General features: G+C 38.9%; 1 protein-coding gene across 1 annotated transcript; it reads left to right on the forward strand.

Moving 5' to 3' along the window:
* On the forward strand, nucleotides 1-24144 carry LOC131994694 (uncharacterized). Its single transcript, XM_059361505.1, has 3 exons — nucleotides 1-170; nucleotides 13035-15229; nucleotides 24141-24144. The coding sequence occupies exons 1-3, from the start codon at nucleotides 96-98 to the stop codon at nucleotides 24142-24144; spliced, it is 2274 nt and encodes a 757-aa protein (XP_059217488.1). The 5' UTR covers nucleotides 1-95.
* The last annotated feature ends 1887 nt before the right edge of the window (nucleotides 24145-26031 follow it).

A 26031-nucleotide genomic window follows, 5' to 3' on the forward strand; every position in this document is an offset into this window, starting at 1 on the left:
GGACTGCTGGTCTGGTCTTGAGCTTGTTCTAGTAGTGCCATCTAAAACGTTTTTGAACTTTTTGCCCCTCTTCCCCAGCAAGTAATCCCTCTTAAATGTCCTTCGCTGCTCGTCTATTGAGCCAAAGCCTTGGTGTTGGTGGTGGCGGTGTAGTTGGTCCTGGTCCCGACGTAAGTAGTTTGTATTTCTGCTTCAGGCTTCAAAAGAATTATTTTTGGCAAGTTGTTTTCTATTTCGTTGTTGTTGTTGTTATTCTTTGTTTGCTATTGCTGATGTTGTTTTTTGTTGTTTGTTTTTTTTATTGCTTATGTTTCAATCCCCCTATGCTTTCAATTTGAAATTTTTCCCCAGCAGATGTTTTTCTAACATGGGCAATGTGAGTTATGAATGAAATGGTCGCAGCATAAGTGCTTTAAAGTTTTGAAACCAATTGTGTATCACATGCTAACTCGTGTTCATCAAATCAAGTAATTTTTAACACACACTTAAGACCCTTTTCTTATTTAAGATTATTTTTAAAAACTCTGACCTAAGCCTACTTTTTTTGTTAATTGGTAAAAATTCTGGAAATTCTAAACTAACAAATTTTTTAATTTTTTTTAATAGAATGTCAAATTTTTTAAATATTTTCCTAGTAAAATAGCATTAAAAAAATAATAAAAATCATATTGGGTTGCCTAAAAAGTAATTGCGGATTTTTTAAAAGAAAGTAAATGCATTTTTAATAAAACTTAGATTGAACTTTAATCAAATATACTTTTTTTACACTTTTTTCTAAAGCAAGCTAAAAGTAACAGCTGATAACTGACAGAAGAAAGAATGCAATTACAGAGTCACAAGCTGTAAAAAAATTTGTCAACGCCGACAATATGAAAAATCCGCAATTACTTTTTGGGCAACCCTATATGAAAGTAAAATTTTAACGAAAATTTAATTTTTCAAAATTTTGACGAAAATTTGCCTTATATTACTTCTCATGCTTTGACGAAATTTCATATGAAACTCAATATTTGAGGACAAGAAAAGTTCCCAAAGTTCCCTATAATTAAATTTCTATGAAAACATGAAATCTTTGGGGAATATAAAATTAGAAAAAGATATTTTCCATGAAACTCAAATTTTGCCTCAAATTAAAATTTCAACAAAATTTTTGATGGAAATCGAAGTTTGGAGAAATTTTCCCCCGCACTCAAATTTTGAGGACATTTTCTGTGCAATTCTAATTTTAGGGACATTTTCCATGACAAAACCCATTTGGGTATACATTACATGACATTCAAAGTCTCAATGATCGTCAAATTTGAAGGACATTTCTCATAAAATCATATTTTGAGGACATTTTTCATACAGTTATAAAAAAATATGATATTTTGAGGACATTTTTCAGAAAAAAAAAATTCGTGGGCATTTTCTATAAAAATTAAATTCTGAGTACATTTTCCATAAAGATTAAATTTTAACGAATTTTGTTTAGGAAAATTTCTTTTTGAGGAAGTTTTTGATCGAAGTCGAAGTTTGGAGAAATTTTCCACAAAACGCAAATTTTGAGGACATTTTCTTTGAAATTCTAATTTTAGGGACATTTTCCATGACAAACAAAATTTGAGTATACATTCCAAGACAATCAAAGTCTCAATGAACGTAAAATTTCCAAGACATTCTCATAAAATCATATTTTGAAGACATTTTTCATACAGTTCATAATAAAAGCTTGGTCCAAGTACCTGGGGGGCCGCCTCAACCCAAAAACCCCTTAAAATAGGTTTATTGGATGGTCATGACAATGAAGGACTCAAATAAAAGGTATTTGGGAGTAGATTACGAATATGGTCAGAAATTAGGAATAGGCTTTATAATTTATTGATAACGGAAGTGGGCGAACTCTCCACCGTTTCCCCAAAAACATCATCCAAAATCGAAAGTGGACCGATAAGGACAATATGGGTATCAAAAGAAAAGTGTGCGGGAGTAGATAATGAATCTGGCATACAAATGCATGTGGAAGTATAGGGGGTCACCCCACCACCGCAAAAACGCTCAAAATGGGTACATTAGCCTATCACGGAATTGTGGGACTCGGTTTGTTTGTTCCGTATAGACTGAAAAACGGCAGAGCCGTTGTTGGTTGGTCTGGAAGGAAACAAAGGCTATATAATTTGTCGGCATCGGAAGGGAGACGGACCTTCCCCCTTATGTCAATAACACAACCCAAAATCAAAAGTGGTCCGAACGGGACAATATAGGTATCAAATGAAAGGTATTGAAGTAAAATTTGAGTCTAAGTAGCCAATGGGCCATTCCAACCCCAAAACCCCCCCAAACAGACATTTCAATATGGCGTGTTCATATCAATGAAAGGTATTCGGGAATAGATTTCGAATCTGGCATATAAAATCGGGTCGAAGTATAGGGGGTAACCCTACCCCCACAAAAACGCCATTAGACCCATAATAACTATGTGATACTTGGCTAAACCGATTTTCTTAAAATGTTCATAGATTGTGTACGTTAGTCCGGAAGGAAACATAGGCTATATAATATGTAGGTATGGGCTGGAGGCGGACCCTCCCCCTTACCCCAAAAACGCCACCCATAGCCGAAAGTGGTTCAATGGGCACAATATGGATATCAAATGAAAGGTATTGGAGACCAGAAACCGAATATGGTATTAAAATTTGGATCCAAGTACCCTCTAAACAGTTATATTCGAATTTCATGTCAATATGGGTCTCAAATGAAAAGTATAAAGCAGTAGATTACAAATATGGCATAAAACATTAGGTTCAAGTAATGGGAGGTCGCCCACCCCCAAATACCCCCGAATGAGCATATTAGCCGACCATGGCTATATAGGACTCAAATGAAAGGTATTAGGGAGTAGATTACGAATATTACATTAAAATTTGCGTTTAAGTCTAGGTGGCGCTTTTCCTCCTAAAGATGCGTCAAATGTGTTATTTGACCCATTATGACAATATGGGACTCAAATGAAAGGTATTTGAGAGCAGAGAACGAATTTGATATCCAATTTTGGAGCCAAGTGTTTTGGGGTACGTCCTAAAGCAACCTCTAAACTGCAAAGTGCCGGTGGCCGCCCCAGCCCCAAAACACACCCCAAGCGGTTCATATTTACCGGCCATGTCAATATGGGGCTCAAATTAAAGGGATTTGAAAATGAAGCACGAATTTGATATCCATATTTGAGTCGAAATGTCTGAGGTGCCATCCCTCTCCTGATGAGAACATTACCTCCAGGAACCTAGGAAGGGCGAATTCTCACACATCAATGAGTGCTTTTTAATTCAAGTTTAAACTCAATGATAAGGAACCTTTTTTTATAGCCGAGTCCGAACGGCGTTCCGCAGTGTACCTCTTTGCAGAAAATTTTTTGAATGACAATGCATGGCAATGTACCTCGCAAATGTCGCCAACATTAAGAGAGGATAAACAACGCTTTGTCCGATGTTCTTGTCAGGATTCGAACGCATCCAGTGTCATATGTTACAATGGCACGAATTCGATATCTGCATTCAGGGCGAAATTCGGCTAGTTTTCCATAAAGATCAAATAACGACGAAACTTTTATGGAAAATTAATTTTTATGGAGATTTTTGATGGAAATCAAAGTTTAAAAACATTTGAACGAAATTAAGATTTTGAGGACATTTTCTTTGAAAATCTAATTTTAAGGACATTTTCCATGACAAACCAAATTTGAGTATATATTCCATGACAATCAAGGTCTCAGTGAACGTCAAATTTCCAAGACATTTCTCATAATATCATATTTTGAGGACACTTTTCATACAGTGAGGACATTTTGTAGAAAAAAATTTCGTGGAAATTTTCTATAAAATTTAAATTTTGAGGACATTTTGCATAAAAAGGGCCACCGTGGCGCACAGTTTAGCATGTCCGCCTATGACGCCGAACGCCTGGGTTCAAATCCCGCCGCCATCATCAGATACATTTTCAGCGGTGTTTATTACCTTACTAATGCTGGCTACATTTGTTAGGTACCTTGCCATGTTAAAACTTCTCTACCAAGTGAAATTTTGGGGACATTTTCAATGAAAATCATATTTTGAGGACATCTTTTTGTTTTTGTTTGTGTGTCCCGAATAGACTCAAACACGGCCGAACCTATGTTCTTGAAATTTTCACAGATGGTGCATAATGATCCCGTGGTGAAAATAGTGTACTAAATTTTTTGATATCTTTAGGGGGAGGACCCTCCCCTTTATACTAATTTTCAAAAACGCCAGATCTCGGTGGTGGTCTGCACTCTAATAGTAACCTAAAAACAATTATTTGGTATCCACCTTTCGGATGGGGTACCTAGGGGGGCCGCCCCACCCCCAAAACCTACCAAATATATAAATAGACCAATCGCGACTATATGGAACTCAAAAGAAAGGTATTTAAGGATAGAAAACTTATCTGATATCCAATTGTCGGGCCAAGTGTTTGGGGGATCACCCCAACCCCCAAAACACACCTAAATCGGACATATTTACCGACCCTGGCAATATGGGACTCAAATGGAAGGTATTTGCGAGTAGAATACGAATGCGATATCCAAATGTGGGACCAAGTTTCCGGGGTTCCACATCTTCCCCAAAAAATACACCCCAAATATTTGGGAGGCCACCTCTTCCAAACTACACTCCCCAAAGAGGACAAATTAACTACCATTGCAATATGGAGCTCAAATGGAAGGTCTTTGGGAGTAAAGCACGAATCTGATATCAACATTCTGGAAGAAATTACTATAAGGCCATCCCAACACCATAACACCACCCAAAGAACACGTATTTGATGACCATTGCAATATGGTGCTCAAACAAAAAATATTTTAGAGTAGAGTTTATATATTTTTAAGGCCAAGTCACTGAGTGGCTGTCCTATGCCCCAAACAAACCGGCACCTCCCCCCCCCCCCCCGGCACCTTTCTCATATGTAATGGCACAAACATCTGCCTTAAAGACCGTACACTTGTCCGGTAGTCTCAGAGAAATGCCGGTGTTGAGTGCATCGGAATAGACCCCCAATTCAATCCCTGACTCCATCTTGGAGCTATCAGTGAAGATCGAGGTCTCAACTCCCTCATCCCTCTTCAAACATAGCATTCGCCCTCCATTTATCCCTCCTGGGAAAATGAATCCTGAATGTCTCAATCCCAATCGGTACCGGTGCCATTTAGCCGCAGATCCTCCTTAGTCTACCATCGACATCAATAGTATCCAGGATGGAACTGTGGCCGCACCTGTCCTCTTTCATCATGAATCCGACGCAGGCCAGCAAGTAGAAGGTCCAGATCTTCTCGAACTCCCTCGTATGAGCTCTCTTATCCATTGCCCTACATCATTGCAGTGGCCCATGGTGGTGGGCGGTGGGCCGGGGATAAGATACCCGTACAAGGGGGTTCTTCCCACACGCCTTCACCTGCTGCACATAATCTGCATAAGTGAACCCGTAGTCCCATGTGAACGTTTTAAAAACGGACTAAAAATTATGATATGGGTGCCCAAACAATTTTCCAATTCCAAAGAGATATCTCTACCCGTTTTCACATCAAGCATAATTTTTCTCCCACTGTGCGACAGTTTTAAGCATCTGCTAAGAGTGATAAAGCAAGGATATCTTTTCGGAGAGCTAGATCGTCCATGACCCTTTAGGATCTCAATATTGAAGAGATCTGCGTAGAGTCTATACTGATGCTGGGTGTTCCGGGTACATGAGTTAGCTCCTTGACCAGACTCGGGATATCCTGAGAGTTTTTCAGACCTCTTAAATGTTTTTAAAAAAAAAGCTCTACTTTAATTGGACACACCTTATGCCTTTCATAGGGTATTCTCGTCATATCATGTTCTAACAATTGAAGAATCAATAAATTCGATATGACATATTCAACTTTTTATTATGTCTCATGACTGTTAGTGCCATTATCCAATTGGAAAATCACCACAAGTGCTATGAGCCATGGTATGAGAAGTCCAAAATGGGAATAGTGGATGTTGGTTACATGAAAGAAAGAAGAGTTAAGTCAGCAGGAAGCATCAAAGCATGTAAGTTACTCCATACATGTTCCCTGTATGTTTTGAGCTGATGTTCCAAATGTTTTACCATTCAAGTCTCCGATCATATTTGGAGTAATTCGTTTAAAGTTTTACTTGGCAAAGTACTTAAGAGGATTGTAATCTATTGAACAATACTCGTAGTAGGTTTCTTTGTAGTGGTAGTTGCAGCAGTAGTTTATATTGAGGCCACACAAAAAAACCTCCTACACACACACTAACAATGAGAAAACACAAACAAATAGTCTTCGAAGCACTTTTCAGAGGAAAAGATTTTTTTGTTTTGTTTCCATTTTCTGGGAAACTTTGATTCGCAGAAAGAATTTTTTAAAGGTCTCATTGTAAAATGATTTTTTACGAAGTGGGTTTTGTATGTGAAATGTGTGTTGCTTGTGCGTATGTGATTTAAAAGATAGAAGGGTATGGTAATCTTTTCAATCAGTTTGAAACATCTTTGACATACTGATCAAAGGATTCAGATATTCTGGATAGTCGAGCCTTGTGTCAGCACTTTGTTAAATATTTGTCTACAAGGTTTTCAGAGTATTTTTATAACCACCACCGAAGGATGGGGGTATATTCATTTTGTCATTCCCATTCATTTGTCAGACCCTATAAAATATATATTCATGATCAGCGTAAAAATCTAAGACGATCTAGCCATGTCCGTCTGTCTGTATATCTGTTCGTCTGTATGTTACGCTACGGTCTTTAAAAATAGAGATATTTTACTTGTTTTGTTTTCGGTTGTTTTTGATCAACTTCCGCCCTAGATGTGTATGTGTTCATGTCGTTGTTCTTTGACTGTGGCCATTTTGTAGATTTTTTTCATTCTCTCTCTCTTTCTAATTTCACATTTATTATGTTCTCTCTCGTTTTGCCTTAGTTGTTGTTGCTTTTAATATGTTTTATTGCAATTGCATTTCAATTCGATGTGAGTTATTGCTATTGTCATGAATTTCTTTGTTGCCTGCTGGCTCTTGGTTGTTGTGATGTTCTTTTTCTGTTGCGGTAGGGTTGGGAAATATACAATACTTCAAATTTGATGGATTTTTCTAATCCATTAGTTGGGAGTTTATTTAGTAGTTGAGCTGAGTATGGGTATTTTGTGGATCAAACATATTTGAATGAAGTAAAGATTTTATTTGCTGCATGTTTTTATTTCTTTATTGCTAACAATTATATAGGGAAAAATATTAAATCGTTAGAAAATAATACGAAAGAAGTACATTTGCATTAAGTTTGGCCGCGCCGAACTTTAGATATCCACATCTATGGATATTTTTATTTTTCTATATTAATTATAACTCTACACTGAAAAAAAATTGGTCAAAATTTAAGATTTTTCCTTATTCGTAGGATTTTAACAATGAAAACGAGCCAAAGAACCAAAAATTTAATACAAAGATGCTATCCTTGTATTGAATTTCCAATTTACAAACGGACATGACGATCCTTTTCAAATTTTGATATCTGATTGATTCTTATTTTACTTCATGCGTAGCTGTCCAATTTTTATTTTTTGAAAAAATTCTTTTTTTTATACCAACCACCGTAGGATAGGGGGTATATTCATTTAGTCATTCTGTTTGAAACACATCGAAATATCAATTTCCGACTCTACAAAGTACGTAAGTACAGGCATTAAGTTCGGCCGGGTCGAATTTTGGATACCCACCACCTCGGTTATTTTGGGTTGCCCAAAAAGTAATTGCGGATTTTTCATATAGTCGGCGTTGACAAATTTTTTGACAGCTTGTGACTCTGTAATTGCATTCTTTCGTCTGTCAGTTATCAGCTGTTACTTTTAGCTTGCTTTAGAAAAAAAGTGTAAAAAAAGTATATTTGATTAAAGTTCATTCTAAGTTTTATTAAAAATGCATTCTTTTAAAAAATTCGCAATTACTTTTTGGGCAACCCAATATATGTAAACCCCCCTTCGTCACAATCCGCTGAAAATTGGATAACTCATGTATCCAAATTCGACACGGACATTGAGTGGTCTAATGAATATAAGTCACTGGTGAATTTTGTATTTAAAATTTCTGCGAAATCGGGTAATAAAAAGAGATTTTATGGGCTTCAGAACCTTTATCGGCAAATCGGTCTATATGGCAGCTATATCTTAATACAGTCCGATCTGAACCATATTTGAATCGGATGTTGGAAAGCGTATAACTACTCACTGTATACAATTTCAGCGAAATCGGATTACAAATAAAGCTTTTATGGGCTTCAGAGCCTTTATCCGGTCTGTATGGCAGCTATATCCGAATATAGTCCGTTTCGAACCATATTTGGGACGGATGTCGGGAGTCCTAAAACCACCCAACGTTTGAAATTTCAGCGATTAAAATAGCCCCACAAAAAATTGTCTGAAAGCGTTAAATCGCACAATCTAAGCAGCCAATTGACTAATGTCGAACGTGAACAAAAAAATGTTCACCACACTCGCCTCCCAAACAAGTCCATTGTTACGCGTGCTGTGTGGCATGTGGCACCTTCTTGTTGAAACCACATGTCATGCAAGTAAAGCTCTTGCATTTTAGGCCAAAAAAAGGTGAATATCATCTCGCGGTAGCGCTCCCTGTTCACAGTTACGTTTCGATTCGCATCATCTTTGAAGAAGTACGGTCCAATGATGTCACCAGCCCATAAACCGCACCAAACTGTGTCTTTTTGGGGATGCATTGGTGGCTCTTGCAATGCTTCTGGCTAATCTTTACTTCAAAATCGACAACTCTGCTTAGTTACGTACTCATTGAGCCCAAAATGAGCTTTGTCGTAAAATGGAAGAAGCGCGAGAAAGTTTCTTAACAGAGCACGCATTATGACGCATTATGATAATAAAATTCAATAATTTGCAAGCGTTGTTCGTTTCTAAGACATTTCATTCAAACCGTACTTGGTTTGGATATCAGGTGGCCCAATCCAACTCACTGTTCTAAATTTCAGGTAAATCGGGTAATAACAGTGACTTTTATGGGCTAAACACCCTATATTGCCAGATCGGCCTATATGGCAGTTACATAAAAATATGGTCCGATCTGTACCAAATTAGATTTGCATTTCGGGAGGCTTAATATAACTCAATGTTCCCATTTTCAGCGAAATCGGTTAATAAATGCAGCGGTTATGGGCAATATCGATATGACACCCGGTTGACATGGCATAACTGAGCACCATACAGGCTGGTACTTTGAGCTCCGACTGATGTGGTGTTCATCGTTATCACGGGAAGCTTAACTCAAAGCTACCGGCCGCGTCCACAGGTTGCGCATGGTGGCAGTTAGCGATTTCGAGAGGAGAGTCTCAGCGGGGAATCAAATGGTACTGACTTTTACTTAAATACTGAGTGGCAGTGCTATTCGAAATGACAAGGCGAGTTATTGGCGCCTTCAAATAACCAATGGCCAATATAAGCGTCTACTGCTAGCAAGCAAACTGCCCGCGACATCTAGGGATACATGCGGTCACACATACCCCTTGCAATTTGTGCGCTGGTTCAGTAGCCCGCAAATCTATTGGGTTGCCCAAAAAGTAATTGCGGATTTTTCATATAGTCGGCGTTGACAAATTTTTCCACAGTTTGTGACTCTGTAATTGCATTTTTTCTTCTGTCAGTTATCGGCTGTTACTTTTAGCTTGCTTTAGAAAAAAGTTTAAAAAAGTATATTTGATTAATGTTCATTCTAAGTTTTATTACAAATTCATTTACTTCTTTTAAAAAATCCGCAATTACTTTTTGGGCAACCCAATATTAGAATTACTCTGAAAAACAATGAAAAGAAAAACGAATCCCCCTAACGTTGACGACCCACGTACATGAAAAAAGGAACATGACCTGCGAATCTTCACCTGAAACGTCCGGACTTGTTTTACACTGAAAACCCGTGTTGACCTAATTTTAAAGACTCGGGCAAACTCGGACTTAGCAAACTTAGTTGAAAGATGATCAATTTCCCAATTTTTTTTTCAGTGTAGAGAAGGTGCTGTGTACTAACTGGCGGATGTATTGGAAGACTACAATCCAGATATTATCGCCTCGCCAGAAGTGCGATGAATTGGTAGAAGCGCACAATAACACCAAAAACATGATCTGCGGATCTGCTCCTAAATGTGCGGACTTTATAGGTCTGTTCGTGTACTTTTTCAGCAAAAATTAAATCTCCTTTGCTATTTATATGAATAAAACAGGCGGTTTTCAAAAAACAGCTGTTCGATGCTGCAAATTTCTGCTAGGAAAAAACTTGCAGTAGAAATTTGCAGCTCTCAACTACCAAACTCTCAAAACGGTGCTTGCTCTCACGCACTCTCCCGCTCTCTTCTGCTGGCAAATAAAGTACGCGAATGATTTTCAGTAACCATTTGTGCAAATTTGCACAAATTTTTGAGTAGAAGGTGCAGTTCACGCCTTGGGAGATATACGGAAATAGTACAAGGCAGATATTACCGCCTCCCAAAAAGTGTGATGAATCGAGAAGGGCCTCCCAATAACACTAAAAGGGTGACGCACCTTACCTTACATCTGCATGGCATGAGTCATGAATTTGGCTGTGGATTTGTGATAAGTCTGAGACTGAAACACCTTGTCTCCAGGTTTACTTCTATGCGGGGCTTGCCGCAATCCGCATAAAGCCCTAATTCTTTGACATCAGTCTTTATTGTGCCCAACCTGCGACGAAAGACAAAGATGAGACGAACGATATTTTCTACCAGCGTAAAAGTAGAGAATACGACCGTGACCCCGCTCATGACATTAAAATCGTTCTGGGAGATTTTAATGCGAAGATATGGAAGAAGCGTGATTAGACCAATACTCACATACGCCTGAGTAGTTTGGTGGACTGCTATGGAGAAAAAGTGCAACATAAGAACCATGCAACAGTTTCAGAGAACATGTTTTCTTGGCATAGGCTGAGCGATGAGAACCACGCCCTCTAAAGCACTGGAGACTATTCTAGATATCCGACCCATTGACATACAGATGAGGCAGCCATTGCGGTTATAACACTTGATGGGCGATGGGAGAATACCATCGCGGTATAATCGAGGCGACGATAGGAAACCTGGAAGGAAGGAAGGAGGTTTCCGATCGGATACCCGAGATGAACCTTGAAGTCGAGTGCGATGCACTGCTGCCATGGGCACAGTCTTGGATTGACGGAACCTTAGTATTGCCATCTTGAAAATTATGTTGTACGGATGGATCAAAGCTAGAGGATAGAGTGGGCCTGGGGGTATACATTGAGAACGGAGGGACTGATATCTGTTTTAGACTGTCTGACCATAATATGGTCCTATAGGCGGAGATCCGGGCGATGACGGAATGCGTCAGGTGGTTTGGGGCTAACGCAAGGACGTCGATTGTGAAGATCTTTACGGACAGTAAACTCGCCTTTAAGGCAATAACAATCAGGATGGTAAGATCACGAACAGTCTTGTAGTGTAAGAAGGAGGTTAACGCCTTCTCTGAGGATGACAAAATTCGCAATGCTTTGGTGCCGGGCCATAACGGAGTAAGGCGGGTAAGGGGGGCAGTCGTTTTGGCAGTGAAGGCCGAAGGACTGTCGTCAATAAACTTCGTTAACCCGAAGCCTTTCGGGTTGACATAGTCCGAGTTAGGGGAGTGGGCAATGAATGCGTGTGAAACAGCGAAACGGTCGGTAGGACATCAAAAGTCCTATAGGGGGATTCAGATCGTGAGAAGACGAGGCTATTTCTGAAAGGAAGTAAGAAGGAGGTCAGTATAGCTCTCGGTATCCTAACGGAACACATAGGACTTCGAGCTCACTTATGTAGAATCGGTGCGGCAAGTGATGGCATGAGTAGGGCATGCGGGGAAGATGATGAGACATTGGAGCATTTCCTTTGTCATTGCCAGGATTTCACGTCTAACAGATACCGGCCCTTAGGTGGGGACACAATACCAGACATGAACCATCTTTGGGTTGTGTCATTAAAAATAATTAAGGATTTTGTAAGTAGCATGGAATACCTAACTTAGATTTTCTTTTTCGAGCAAGCCGATTACTGGCTTAGGTGTATATCTATTGGGTTGCCCAAAAAGTAATTGCGGATTTTTCGTATAGTCGGCGTTGACAAATTTTTTCACAGCTTGTGACTCCGTAATTGCATTCTTTCGTCTGTCAGTTATCAGCTGTTGCTTTTAGCTTGCTTTAGAAAAAAAGTGTAAAAAAGTATATTTGATTAAAGATCATTCTAAGTTTTATTAAAAATGCATTTACTTTCTTTTAAAAAATCCGCAATTACTTTTTGGGCAACCCAATATAATGGCATGGGACAGATTAATATCTGCACCCTTTTTTCAACTTAAACTACCATATATGCAAACAAATTTAAAAGTCTGATTGCAGAAGCAGCCTTGGCCCTGAAAGTCTTGATGCCCTGGACATCTACTGTAAAATTTTTAAAAAAAAATTCAAAAAATTTTTTCGTCAGCTAATAGCTCCCACATAATCCGAACCTCCTACTTGAGTACATCCCTCCCCATATCCCTCCAATTTGATAGAAACTTGGCATGTTTAGTTCGGTTACGGCTTCCCATATCTATACCAAACATTGATCAATCAGCTTGAAACGTTTTCCCCCCAAAACTAACAAAGTGACTGCTTTAATGCTATAATTTTCTATGAAAAAACAAACAAAACCAATGAATTTTAAACGCATGACTGCATTTTGCAATTTTTCAAACAATTCAAAGTTTAACAAATGTCAATTTTCTAACCGCAAAAAAAAACCAAAAATGAGCATCACAAAGTCAAGAAGTTTTTGTAAAAAACTAACAAATGTTACTGTGGCTGTTTATCAAAGAGCAAGTTAACCAAAAACAAAAAAACAATGCACTAACCAATGCGCATACTAAACTCCATGCAAGAATCCTAGGCAACAAAACCACTGAAAAAAAAACCAATCCCCTCCACTTCATGAATTTAGGTTGGTGCTGTCAAAAGACAAGGAAATGAGTCAAAGGCCACCTCAAACATTTCGCAACAACAGCAGCAACGTAATGAAAATCTACGAAATTTATTTGCTTCATCGAAAAAATCCTCAACGAACTCGAAAAAGGATGCCAACATAGGGCGCACAAAAAGCATTTCCTATAGCAATTTGCAGGACCTAAGAAGTTCCAGGGCCAAAACGGATGTGGCAGAGCAGCAACATAATCGGACATCTTGGGGCCAACATGATTGGTCTTTAAGCCCAAGTAATGGACATATGGTCCACATCAATCCGGACGATAAAGATTTTGAGGATTATGATGTTGCTGCAGCAGAACATGTGTCTGACAATGCTGCTGTGCCTCGTCCACGTCGTAGTTCTTCACAAATACGTCGTTGGCAAGTGGGCTGCAACAATGCAGCCACTGCCACAGCCACTGCCACTGCAACAAACAACTTCAAATTGGCCAAAAGCAGTAGCAGCAGTAGCCTACTCCCGGGATCGTGCAATCAATTGTTAATGACGGCCACAAAACAAACCAATCACTGCTATGGCTCTGGCATCAACTTAAACACTTCAGAGCAGGCACTGCAGCATCCCAGACACTACCGACACCATCAACGCCCCATTGTTGCAGCAACTTCTGCTGGAATAAACAATAATTATCGGGAATCATGTCCCGGAGAGTTTTCAATTACAACACCCAAATCACGTAGACCCTCGTTGCAGTGGTACAAACGCAAAAATTGGTCAACGCTGGAGCATGACACAACCACGGCCGAAGATGAGGTGGATGGTGTGGTGAGGGGTGGAGGCTTTGAGGCCTACAATCAATTTGTAAGCAAACCTTATGAAACTTTTGCCAGCCATTCGAGCCCGAATGAAGGTTGGCCATGGCTCACCAACGATGATGATGAGGGTGATGCCATGGCTCAGAATTGGTCCCCGGCTAGGGTTTCTTTAACCAAATGCAACAATACCACCAAGCATGGAGAGCAAGGGGAGGATTGCATTAAAGATGATGTCAGCGTCAACGACTTGGGAAATACAAGACCTTTGCGAAAAGGCGAAATGTATGGCTACTATAGTAACGAATGGCTGAGGACACTTGACAGCGATGAGGATGACAGAGGGGCCGATGACCACGATGAGGATAACAATGATGCCGATGATGGTTGTTATTTCAGCCAGCGGCAGCATATGAATTGGACCAGAAATAGAACATGGAGGGATAGAATTGCGGGCTATGAGGCTAACAATGATTGGGTTGATGACGATGAGGAGGTGAATGTTGCCAATGACAAACAATTGCATAGGCCTGGTCTCAGCTCTACCTTTTCTTTGGGGCAGCAGCACAATAATGATGATGATGATGGTGGGGATGAGGTACTCGCGTCTCCCAACATGAATGACACCATCAACTGCCGCCATGTTGATAAAATTCCTTTAGGCACTGCCAACAACAGCAAAAACCAAGAACCACCAACACCACCATCAACGTTGAGCATGCAACAAAGGCAGCAGCAGGCAGGATATCAGAACACAATGCCACCACATCAGGCACCACAAGGCAAAACCCCTTACACAGTGGCTGAGCTTATGAAAATACGTTTAAAACCCAAAATGTCAGCAGAACATGCACAAAATTCTTCAACGCCAGCAATCATAAGCGGCAATTTGATGTCAGCGCCAACATCAAAACCAATGACGAAGGCAACATCACCGGCGGCCGCAGCATCATTGGGCCAGGCTAAGCCCCAAAGTGTGGTGGGAGTACATTCAGGTCTTATTAAAAATTCCTGCGTTGAAAATAATTTCGTTTATCAAGAGCAAGAGGTGGAGGCAGCAATCATCCAAGCATCAATGGTGTCTCGAATGCATCATCAAGCACAGCAGCAACATTCAATTTTGAATGGCCAAGAAATTACCATGGCAAATGCATCACTTGAGGCTGCAGCAGCAGCAGCAGCAGCAACATCAGACTACATTGGTGTGGAGTGCTGGTGGACACCAGTACACCAACGTCAACAATCATCCTTGCAGGGTAAATACACTGCTCATTGCCAACAGCAACAGCCACAACATTTGCCTTTGTCATTGCCTTCTATGGTTGCGGTTGTGGCCGATAATGAAAACCCCACCAACATCAATGATGCCCGCAGCAGCCACAGCAGTTTGTTAAACGAAAGGTAAATGTTTGACTTTAAATTATTATTTTTTTGTGTTTGTGTGTGTGTGCTGATGTGTGTGTGTGAGGTCCTTGCTTGGCTAAGGATGACTGGCTGCATGGTTATTTATTTTTATTTGAGTGACATCGGCGACAAGTAGCAGCAGCAGCAGAAGAATAATTATTCGAGAATTTATTTCACTGTGGCGACATAGAACACAGGCTAGCCCCAGCTATAGGAACAAAGGTGGAGTAATGAAATTTTTGCCGCAGGGGGAGGCTGAAATCGATTGACTTCAGAAAAGTAAAATTGATTTTTTTTTTTAATTTTTTTAAAAATATAGAATTGATATTTTTTTATTTTTTTTTTATATTTTTATCGAAAACTAGCCGAACCGGGCCCGCTCCCCTGCGCCTTCTTTAACTCTCTAATGTCTTTTTAGGGTGGGGACACTTAGCCCTGAATGTGGATTTCGAATTCATGCCACTGTAGCCCATGTCCGCCTATGACGCTGAACGAACATCGAAAAAATTTAAAGCGATGGTTATCCCCTCTTAATGCTGGCGAAATTTTCGGGGTACCAAGCCATGCATGGTCATGTGAATTCTCTCCAATGAGGTGTTGCACTGCGGCATGCCGTTCGGACTTGACTATAAAAAAAGGTTCCTCATCATTGAATCGGAAAGCACTCATTGATGTGTGAGAAGTTCATGGACAAAATTTTACTCTGCTCCCAAATGACTTTCTTTTGAGTCCTATGTTACCGTTTGGGTAAATATTTCCTGTTCATGGGGTATTTCGGGGGTGCGGTGGTTACCCAAACACTTATTTAAAGTAAATATAAGCTTCGAGTTCTACTTTCAAACACATTTTATATGAGCCTCATATTGGCATGATTGGTAAATGAGTTCTGTTTGAGGGTGGAGTGGATCCCAGGGTCCCAAAAATGAGTACCGCTTTACTCCCTAATAGATTTTATTTAAGTCACTAATTCCAATGGCCGCTTAATATGTCCGATTAGGACGGTATTTTGGGGGTGAGGCGACACCCAAACACATGGCTCTTCAATTGTAATTCTATATCATTCTATATCAAATTCTTTTCTTCTCTCTCAAGCACCTTCCGTTTGAGTCCTATATTGTCGTGATTGTTCCATATATCCATTAGCCGGGTTTTAGATGACCCCCGAGGCACCCGACCCCAACCATAGAAATCATGTTTAGGTTAAAGAGACTGTAAGAGTGCAAAAAAAATTTCGAAGGAATCGCATTACCCAATCCCCGAGATTTGTTTTTTTGAAAATTAGGGTAATCAGAAGTGCTTTTTTAGGGAAAGGATGACACCTCAGACATTTTGACTCAAATATCGATATTAAATTTGTGCTTCACTCCCAAATCCCTTCAATTTGAACCCCACATTGCCTTGGTTGGTAAACGTGAAACATTTGGAGAGTGTTTTTATAGGGATGGAGCGCCCAACGGCTCCTTGCCCTGAAAATATTGGGTTGCCCAAAAAGTAATTGCGGATTTTTTTTCTAAAGCAAGCTAGTAGTAACAACTGATAACTGACAGAAGAAAGAATGCAATTACAGAGTCACAAGCTGTGAAAAAATTTGTCAACGCCGACTATATGAAAAATCCGCAATTACTTTTTGGGCAACCCAATAGATGTCAAATTCATTCTTTACTCCTAAGTGCCATTGATTTAAGCTCCATATTGCCATAGACAGAAATGAAGTTCAGTTTAGGGAGTGCCTTATTGTGTATCCCCAAACACTTGGCTCCAAAATTGGATATCAAATTCGTTTTCTACTCTCAAATGCCATTCATTTGAGACCCATATTGTCATAATGGGTCCCAAAACCTATTTGACGTATTTTTAGGAGAAAAAGCGCCACCTAGAGCTTACCGCAAATTTTAAAATCATATTTGTAATCTACTTCCAAATACCTTTCATTTGAGTTTCATATAGCCATGGTCGGCTAATTTGCCCATTTGGGGGTATTTGGGGTTGGGCGACCTCCATTGGAAATTGCAATTTTGCCCAAAACCATACCACTAAGGAACAGGAACAAACTTATCACATATCAATGAGTACAGTCCGATTCTAGTTTAAGCTCAATGATAAGGGATCTCCTTTTTATAGACGAGTCCAAACGGCGTGCCGAAGTGCGACTCTTCTTTAGAGAGAATTTTTTTTCATATCATAGTACCTCATAAATGTTGCCAGCATTCGAGCCCAGGCGTTCAGCGTCATAGGCGAACATGCTAATCTCTGCGCTACGCCTACCAGCCATTACTTGGACCTAACTTTGTATGCCATATTTGTAATCTACTACCGAATACTGTTTTATGTGAGTCCCATATTGACAAGAACGTCATATATACAGGGTGGCTGATGAAAGCCGCTACCAAAAAAAAATGTAATAACTTTTTTTCTATTTAATAATAATAATTTAATAATTAATTTAATTAATTAATTAATTAATTTAATTAATAATAATTTAATAATTAATTTAATAATTTAATTTAACATGAATAAAAGAAAAATGTATTCCATACACCGAAAAAAAAATGTAGCAATATTCATCATTGTAGCAATATTCATCAGCCACCCTGTATTGGGTTGCCCAAAAAGTAATTGCGGATTTTTTAAAAGATAGTAAATGCATTTTTAATAAAACTGAGAATGAACTTTAATCAAATATACTTTTTTTACACTTTTTTTCTAAAGCAAACTAAAAGTAACAGCTGATAACTGACAGAAGAAAGGATGCAATTACAGAGTCACAAGCTGTGAAAAAATTTGTCAACGCCGACTATATGAAAAATCCGCAATTACTTTTTGGGCAACCCAATATTTATGTGTTTAGATGATTTTTTGGATTGGGGCAATTATCGGGCCAATTGTTTTCTAGTCTCTAATACCTTTAATTTGATACCCATATGGTGCCCATCGTTCCACCCCCATCCGATATTCAAAAATTATATAGCCTATGTTTCTTTGCACTGTGGCACGCGGTTCGGACTCGGTTATAAAAAGGAGGCCCCTTATCGTTGAGCTTAAACTTGAATCGGACTGCACTCATTGAAATGGGAGAAGTTTGCCCCTGTTCCTGAGTGGAATGTTCATGGGCAAAATTTGGATGTTTCTTTGCAGACAAACCTTGATTTAAACCCAGATTCGATATCTACTCTCGAATACCTTTCATTTGAGCCCCATATTGAATTGAACGTCCAATATGGCTGTTTGGGGGAGTTTAAGGGTTGGGGGCGGCCCTATGGACTTAGACTTATGTTTTAATACCATATTGGTATTCTACTCTCCAATACCTTTCATTCGATACCCAAATTGTTCCGATGGGTCCAATTTTGATTTTAGGTGGCATTTTTGGTCCTCCCCCTTCCAATATCAGACTAGAGCTGGCAAAATATCGATGGCACTATCGATATATAATTTTTGTCGCAATATCGATAACTTTCCTATCGTTACTATCGGCAAAGTAAAATTTAATAAAAATAAGCGATCCCACACTAAATGTATTCTATAATATACTTGCCGCCTATAGAGGGCGCTATTTTCATTCGATTGGGCTAAAGTTTTGTACAATGATTTTTCTCATGACTTTCAACTGATTTTATTAAATTTGGTTTTATTCCGTCTTCTTTTATTTTTTTTAATCAATTTCCGATTTTTACTCTCACTTTCGTTTGAAATATGGTTGTAGGGAAAGTTACGATAGTATCGATACTATCGATATTTATTATTAAAAATATCGAATGTTGCGATTATCGATAGTTCTCGAGCTCTATATCAAACCAGTAAGGAAAGGCTAAAGTCGGGCGCATCTGACTATAAAATACCCTACACCACCTAGTCTACCTACTAATTTTAATATATCGAACTTTATCCTAAGTCTTGTCAGTCTTATCGAATCATATCGAAACAGCAAGAAGTTTTTACAATAGGACTCAAATTCTGGCTGTCGAAGGTATAAAGACAAATATCGGCTTAAAAAATATATATGGGAGCTACATATAAATCCAGGCACTCGGGTGCCCGATTTGGAGGCGTGCTTGGATTGCCAAATCGGGGGTTATGCGTTTGATAGCCACCAGAGGCTTTGGTCTGTTGCTACTGTGTTATCACAATGGACTTAAAATTGTCCAAGTGACTTTGCAAAGGACTGCCACTCTTACCTAACCTAACCTACATTTAAATCTGCCCCGATTTTGATGAAATGTTGAAAACATATTGGGACGTCAAACAAAACACCTGGTGCGAAATTTGGTAAAGATCAAACGAAAATTGTGGCTTCTACAGACTTAAAGATCATATCGGGTGAAAGGTATATATGGGAGCTATATCTAAATCTGATACGATCCTAATAATATATTGCCCAAAATTGTGGCTTCGACAGTGATATGTGTTAGGCCACTCCACATTCTTCTTCAATTTGGCCCCGATTGGTCCAGATTTGGATATAGCTGCCATATAGACCGATCTCTCGATTTAAGGTCTTGCGTCCATAAAAGCCACATTTATTTGGAAGATTGAGTTGTGTTATTCCACTAGACATCCTCCTACAATTTAGCCCAGATCGGTCCAATTTTGGATATAGCTGCCATATAGACCGATCCGCCGATTTAGCGTTTTGGTCACATAAAAGGCGCATTTATTTTCCGATGTCACCAAAATTTGAGACATTGAGTTGTGGCAGGCATTCGCCTTCAATTTGGCCCCGATCGGCCGAGATTTCGATATAGCTGGCATATATACCGATTTCTCGATTTAAGGTTTTGGGTCCATAAACGGTGCATTTATTGTCCGATTTTGCTGAAATTTTGAATAGTGAGTTATGTTTGGTCACTCAACATCCCTCTTTCAGTTTGCTCAGATCGGTTCAGATTTGCCTATAGCTGCCATATAGACAGATGTCTCGATTTAAGGTTTTGGGTCCATAAACGGTGCATTTTTTGTCCGATTTTGCTGAAATTTGGGACAGTGAGTTGTGTTAGACCCTTCGACATGTATATGCAATTTGGATCAGATCGGTCTAGATTCGAATATAGCTGCCATATAGGCCGATCTCTTGACTTAGGATTTTGGGCCCATAAAAGTCGCATTTATAATCCGATTTCGCTGAAATTGGACGCAGTGACTTGTGTTAGGCTTTTCGACATCCGTGTCGTCTATATTTGGATGTAGCTACCAAAACGACCAATATTTTGTTTTTTACAAAATTGAACAATGACTTGTAATTATTAGACTACTCATTGTCCGTGCCGAATTTGTTCAAAATCGGACCATATTTCGTTACAGCTGCTATGGGGGCAGAAATCATGCAATTTTCACCGGATTATGACGTCAGATGGTTTACATATACCCGAGATGGTGGGTATCCAAAGTTCGGCCCGGCTGAACTTAACGTCTTTTTACTTGTCTGAAGAAGATTTTTGTCAAATTTAAATTTCACAAAGAATACTAACAATATTTCGTTTCATTCATTTTATCTCCTTTAAGCTTTTTTATTTACCACGCCCTTATCGGCTTGTTGTTATTAAGGTAGTATGGTGTAAAAAGCGGGTCAGACAGATGGGTCAGATCTTGAATTTATGGCATTTTTAATTGTTCTCTTCCTGGCAACGAATGAGGGAGCAACATCAAATAGCAGTCTACATGGTATGCTATGGCAGCCAGCCATAAAATGCTATTGAAAAATAAACATTTTTTATGCGACAAAGTGTCGCATTTTAAAGATGCTTCTTGGTGGCAGCGGGAGGTGAGTTAGAGATGATGTTAATGGCTATTATAATCGTAGGATTTTCAAGATTTAAAGAGAATCTTAAATAGAATTTGTTAGCAAAAGGGAGTATTGTGTAATTTGCTAAGACTTGTAAGGGCTAAACAATTTTTTCTTTTAAAAGTTTTTATTGGCGAATTTGTTGGTAAATTTGAAATTGAATGTCATTAAGCTAAAACAAGTAAAAGCGTGCTAATTCCGGCCAGGTTTAATCTTGGGAACCTACCACCATGAATTCTGCTAAAAATTTATACAAATTAAATTGCGTTGAAGAGCATAGCTTTATTCTACTTACGAAACGTCTGTCAAACCATCAAAAATTAAAGCTTCTAGGAACCAAACAAGGGTAATCGATCGAGACCGGTTTATAAGGGAGCTATATTAGGTTATCGACTGATTTAGACCGTACTTGGTACACTTGTTGGAAGACGTAACAACATGCAAAAATTTTAGCCGAATCGGACAAAAATTGCGGCTTGTAAGGGTTCAAGAAGTCAAATCGGTAGATCGGTTTGTATAGGAACTATAACAGGTCATAGACCGATTTGGGCCGTACTAGGCAAAGTTGATGGTAGTCATAACAGAACACCGCATGCAAAATTTCAGCCAAATCGGATAAGAATGAAACAAAAATTTAGGCTTGTAAGTGCTCAAGAAGTAAAATCGGGAGATCAGTCTAAATGGGAGCTATATCAGGTTATAAACCTATTTGAACCGAAGTTGGCACAGTTGTTGGAGATCATAACGGAATACCACACTCAAAATTTCAGGCAAATCTGGAGATCGGTTTATATGGCAGCTATATCAGGGTATAGACCGATTTAGACCGTACTAGGCACAGTTGTTGAAAAACATAACGGAACACCACGTGAAAAATTTCAGCCAAAGCGGACCAAAATTGCGGCTTGTGAGGGCTCAAAAAGTCAAATCGGGAGATCGGTTTATATGAAAGCTATATCAGGTTCTAGAACGATGTAGACCGTATTTGGCACAGTTGTTGGAAGCTAAAGCAGAACACTATCTGCAAAATTTTGGCCAAATCGGACAAAAATTGAGATTTCCAGGGGCTTAAAAAGTCAAATCGGAAGATCAGTTTACATGGAAGCTATTGGGTTGCCCAAAAAGTAATTGCGGATTTTTCATATAGTCGGCGTTGACAAATTTTTTCATAGCTTGTGACTCTGTAATTGCATTCTTTCTTCTGTCAGTTATCAGCTGTGACTTTTAGCTTGCTTTAGAAAAAAAGTGTAAAAAATGTATATTTGATTAAAGTTCATTCTAGGTTTTATTAAAAATGCATTTACTTTCTTTTAAAAAATCCGCAATTACTTTTTGGGCAACCCAATATATACAAATCTAAACCGATGTGGCCCCTTAGCAATCCCCAACGACCTACATCAATAAGATGTATCTGTACAAAATTTCAAGCGGCAAGCTTTGCGCGTGCGATCGCTATCGTGATTTCAACAGACGGATGGACGGATGGACGGACATGGCTAGTTCGACTCAGAATGTCGAGACGATCAAGAATTTATAAACTTTATGGTGGTCTTAGATCAATATATCAAGGTGTTACAAACGGTATGACTACATTGGTATACCGCCGTCCTATTGTAGTGGGTATAAAAATTTAGATTCTATTCTATTCCGAAACAAAGAAGAAAAGAAGAGATTGATTTATATGGGAGCTGTATAAGTCTATAAACCGATTCAGACAATATTCGACACGTATGCTGAAGGTCATGGGAGAAGACGTTGTACAAAATGTCTGCCAAATCGGATAATAATTGCGCCATTTAGAGGCTCCAGAAGTCAACATCCCAGAACGGTTTATATGGGCAGCTATATCAGGTTATTTACCGATTTGCGCCATACTTAGCACAGTTATTGGAAGTCATAACGAAACACCTCATGCAAAATTTCAGCCAAATCGGATAAGAATTGCGCCCTCTAGAGGCTCAAGAAGTCAAGACCCAAGATCGGTTTATATGACAGCTGTATCAAAACATGGACCGATTTAAACCATACTTAGCACGGTTGTTGGAAGTGACACCAAAACAACACGTACAAAATTTCAGTCAAATCGGACAAGAGTTGCGCCCTCTAGAAGCTCTAGAGGCTCAAGAAGTCAAGACCCAAGATCGGTTTATATGACAGCTATACCAGATTATGAACCGATTTGAATCGTACTTAACACAGTTATTGAAAGTCATAACAAAACACTTCATGCAAAATTTCAGTCAAATCGGATAAGAATTGCCCCCTCTAGAGGCTCAAGAAGTCAAGACCCCAGATCGGTTTATATGGCAGCTACATAAAAACATGGACCGATTTAAACCATACTTAGCACGGTTGTTGGAAGTGATAAAAAAACACGTAGTGCAAAATTTCAGTCAAATCGGATAAGAGTTGCGCCCTCTAGAGGCTCAAGAAGTTAAGATCCAAGATCGGTTTATATGGCAGCTGTATCAAAACATGGACCGAATTGAACCATTTACAATCCCAACCGACCTACACTAATAAAAAGTATTTGTGCAAAATTTCAAGCGGCTAGCTTTACTCCTTCGAAAGTTCGCGTGCGGACGGGTGGACGGACGGGAGGACGGACGGGTGGACGGACGGACATAGCTAGATCGACTTAAAATGACATGACGATCAAGAATATATATACTTTATGGGGACTCAGACGCATATTTCGAGGTGTTACAAACAGAATGACGAAGTTAGTATACCTCCATCCTATGGTGGTGGGTATAGAACAATTGCGTTGGGTTTCTATTCATAATAGAAACTCCAAAACAAACTTTTATAAATAATTGGGCAAAATGGATTGAAAGGCTATGGATATGCCGATTTCACTACCGGCTAGATAGTCAGTCTGAATGCCAAAAAACGTGCTAACAATGCCAAATTTTAACAAAAATTATTTAAAATTTCGATTGTTGTGGAAAATTTTATCAGCATTTCGAAGGAAAATTTTTTCAAAAGTTGATTTAGACTAGAACGCGAATTTTATGTTGTTTTGTCATATCAAGAAATTGTGAAATTTTTTAAAGCTTAATTTTTGTAATAATGTTTGTTTTCCTTTAAAACAAAGTAAAATAACTGATTTTTTAATTTCCTTTTCAGGTAAATTGAGACGGAAGTGACTATTTAACAAACCATTTATGTAAGTAGTTGTCACAGTAGTTATACTCCCTATCCTGTAATAGAGGATAAAAAAAGTTTTTTTCTCAATCATACAAAATATATGAGAACAGGTTTGCTTCAATTCGATTCTATTGGTCATATGAAATATTTTTCTAAAGTAAATGGCCTTCATAAACTGAATTTCCAGATTTTATTGCAATTCTCAAACAGAAGTGTTTATACAATTGCCTTAACATTTCTTTGTTTTCATCCTCACAAAGAGAGAAAGAGAAGTTTAAAGTTTTCACACTTGAATATCCCCCTTTATCTCCGATGCATAAAACAAATACCTACACTATCTTTGAGAAGGCATTGTTTGTACTCAATGATGATTAAGACAATTGGCCTTCTCTTATTTCTACCCCACACCCACCCACTCACCCACTCATGCTTGCATACTCTCTCCATTCTCTTCTCTATCACCATTAGCACTCAACCACTTTCGATAACTTTACCAATTCCATAACTGTTTATAAAATTTGTATTTATGGTTGCTGTTGTTGTTTGTTTAGTGTGTGTGTGTGTGTGTGTATGTTTTTATTTTTCAATGCCAACCCATCTGCAACATGTCCATTGAGTGTCATATTGTATTGACAGCTGTCTTTCTGTGTTGACCACGTTCGCGCTATGACACCGCTCTACAATCATGCTGGAGAAATCAATAAAGGCTGAATGTGCACAGCGGGCGGACAAAAAGAGAAACAGCAACAACAAAAGTGCAATTAACATTTTAGTTAAAACAATTGCCAAGAGAATGAGAACAATTAGCACCTGTCAATAAAATGTTAACCAGCCGATATATGAAGCGTCGTCAAACAAACGTCCGAGAGCCGACAAAAGCAGAGCAAATAGAATTTAATGGTCATGTGCGTTGAATGAATGGATGGATGGATGAATAAACGAATCAGTTGATGACGCTGTCGAACGTGGATGATTATACTGTAGATAAATTAAATTGGGTCAGATAAAGGAAACGAAAAAAGAAAGGTCGAATAAGAAGTAATCAAAAAAAATAATGAGTATAAGTGCGAAAAATCATACGTTGCACAGTGGGATAGAAAGGAAAGGAAAAAAGGAAAATATATACCATATGAGAATGAATAGAGACAGCTCCTTGAAACAATTTGAGCTGAGACCCTATTTCATGGCCCAGGTGGCTCGGGCGTCTCTTGCCTACGCCGTAAATTTGTTAACCAAGGCATTTAGAATATTTGTTCGGGCTGCCAAATCTTCATTTTAATTAGATTTTCAAAATTCTAAGAAAAAAAGCGAATAGATATGTCCTTATAATTATTTTTAAATTTTGCAGATGAATGAATCCTATACTGTCATTGATATAAGGGGAGTATATGGGATAAGATGTCTCCTAAACACTTAGCCCCAAAAATGGAAATCAAATTCATTTTCTAATCTTCAATGAGGCCCTTATTGCAACAATCAGCAAATATGGCTGGATTCGGGGGTGGGCACTAAAAACTATTAACATCGTGCTCCCTTTTTTTGAGCCCTAAATTGTCATGGTGAGCAAATATGTCCCATTTAGGAGTTGTTATGGGGGTGAGACGTCCTCTAGACAGTTGGTCCCGAATGCTAATATCAGATTCGTGCTCTAACCCAAATATCTTTGAGCACCATATTTCCGTAGTCGGCAAACATGTCCGGTTTGGGGGATGTTTTGGGGGTTGAGAAGGCCACTCGGTCAATTGGCCCTGAAAATATATTCATCAAATTCGTATTCTACTCTAAAATATCTTTTATTTGGGCCCCATTTCGCTATGGTCGGTATATTTGTCCTCTTTGGAGGGTCTTTTGGGGGAGGAGTGGCCCTATA

Source organism: Stomoxys calcitrans, chromosome 2, assembly GCF_963082655.1.
Source record: "Stomoxys calcitrans chromosome 2, idStoCalc2.1, whole genome shotgun sequence".
Lineage (NCBI taxonomy): Eukaryota > Metazoa > Arthropoda > Insecta > Diptera > Muscidae > Stomoxys > Stomoxys calcitrans.

What these genes read in the sequence shown, in the direction of transcription:
- LOC131994694 (XM_059361505.1), top strand. Translation starts at nt 96, where the DNA reads ATGTCCTTCGCTGCTCGTCTATTGAGCCAAAGCCTTGGTGTTGGTGGT. An exon ending in TAGTTGGTCCTGGTCCCGAC is followed by an intron (nt 171 to 13,034) that starts GTAAGTAGTTTG and finishes TCATGAATTTAG; the next exon opens with GTTGGTGCTGTCAAAAGACA.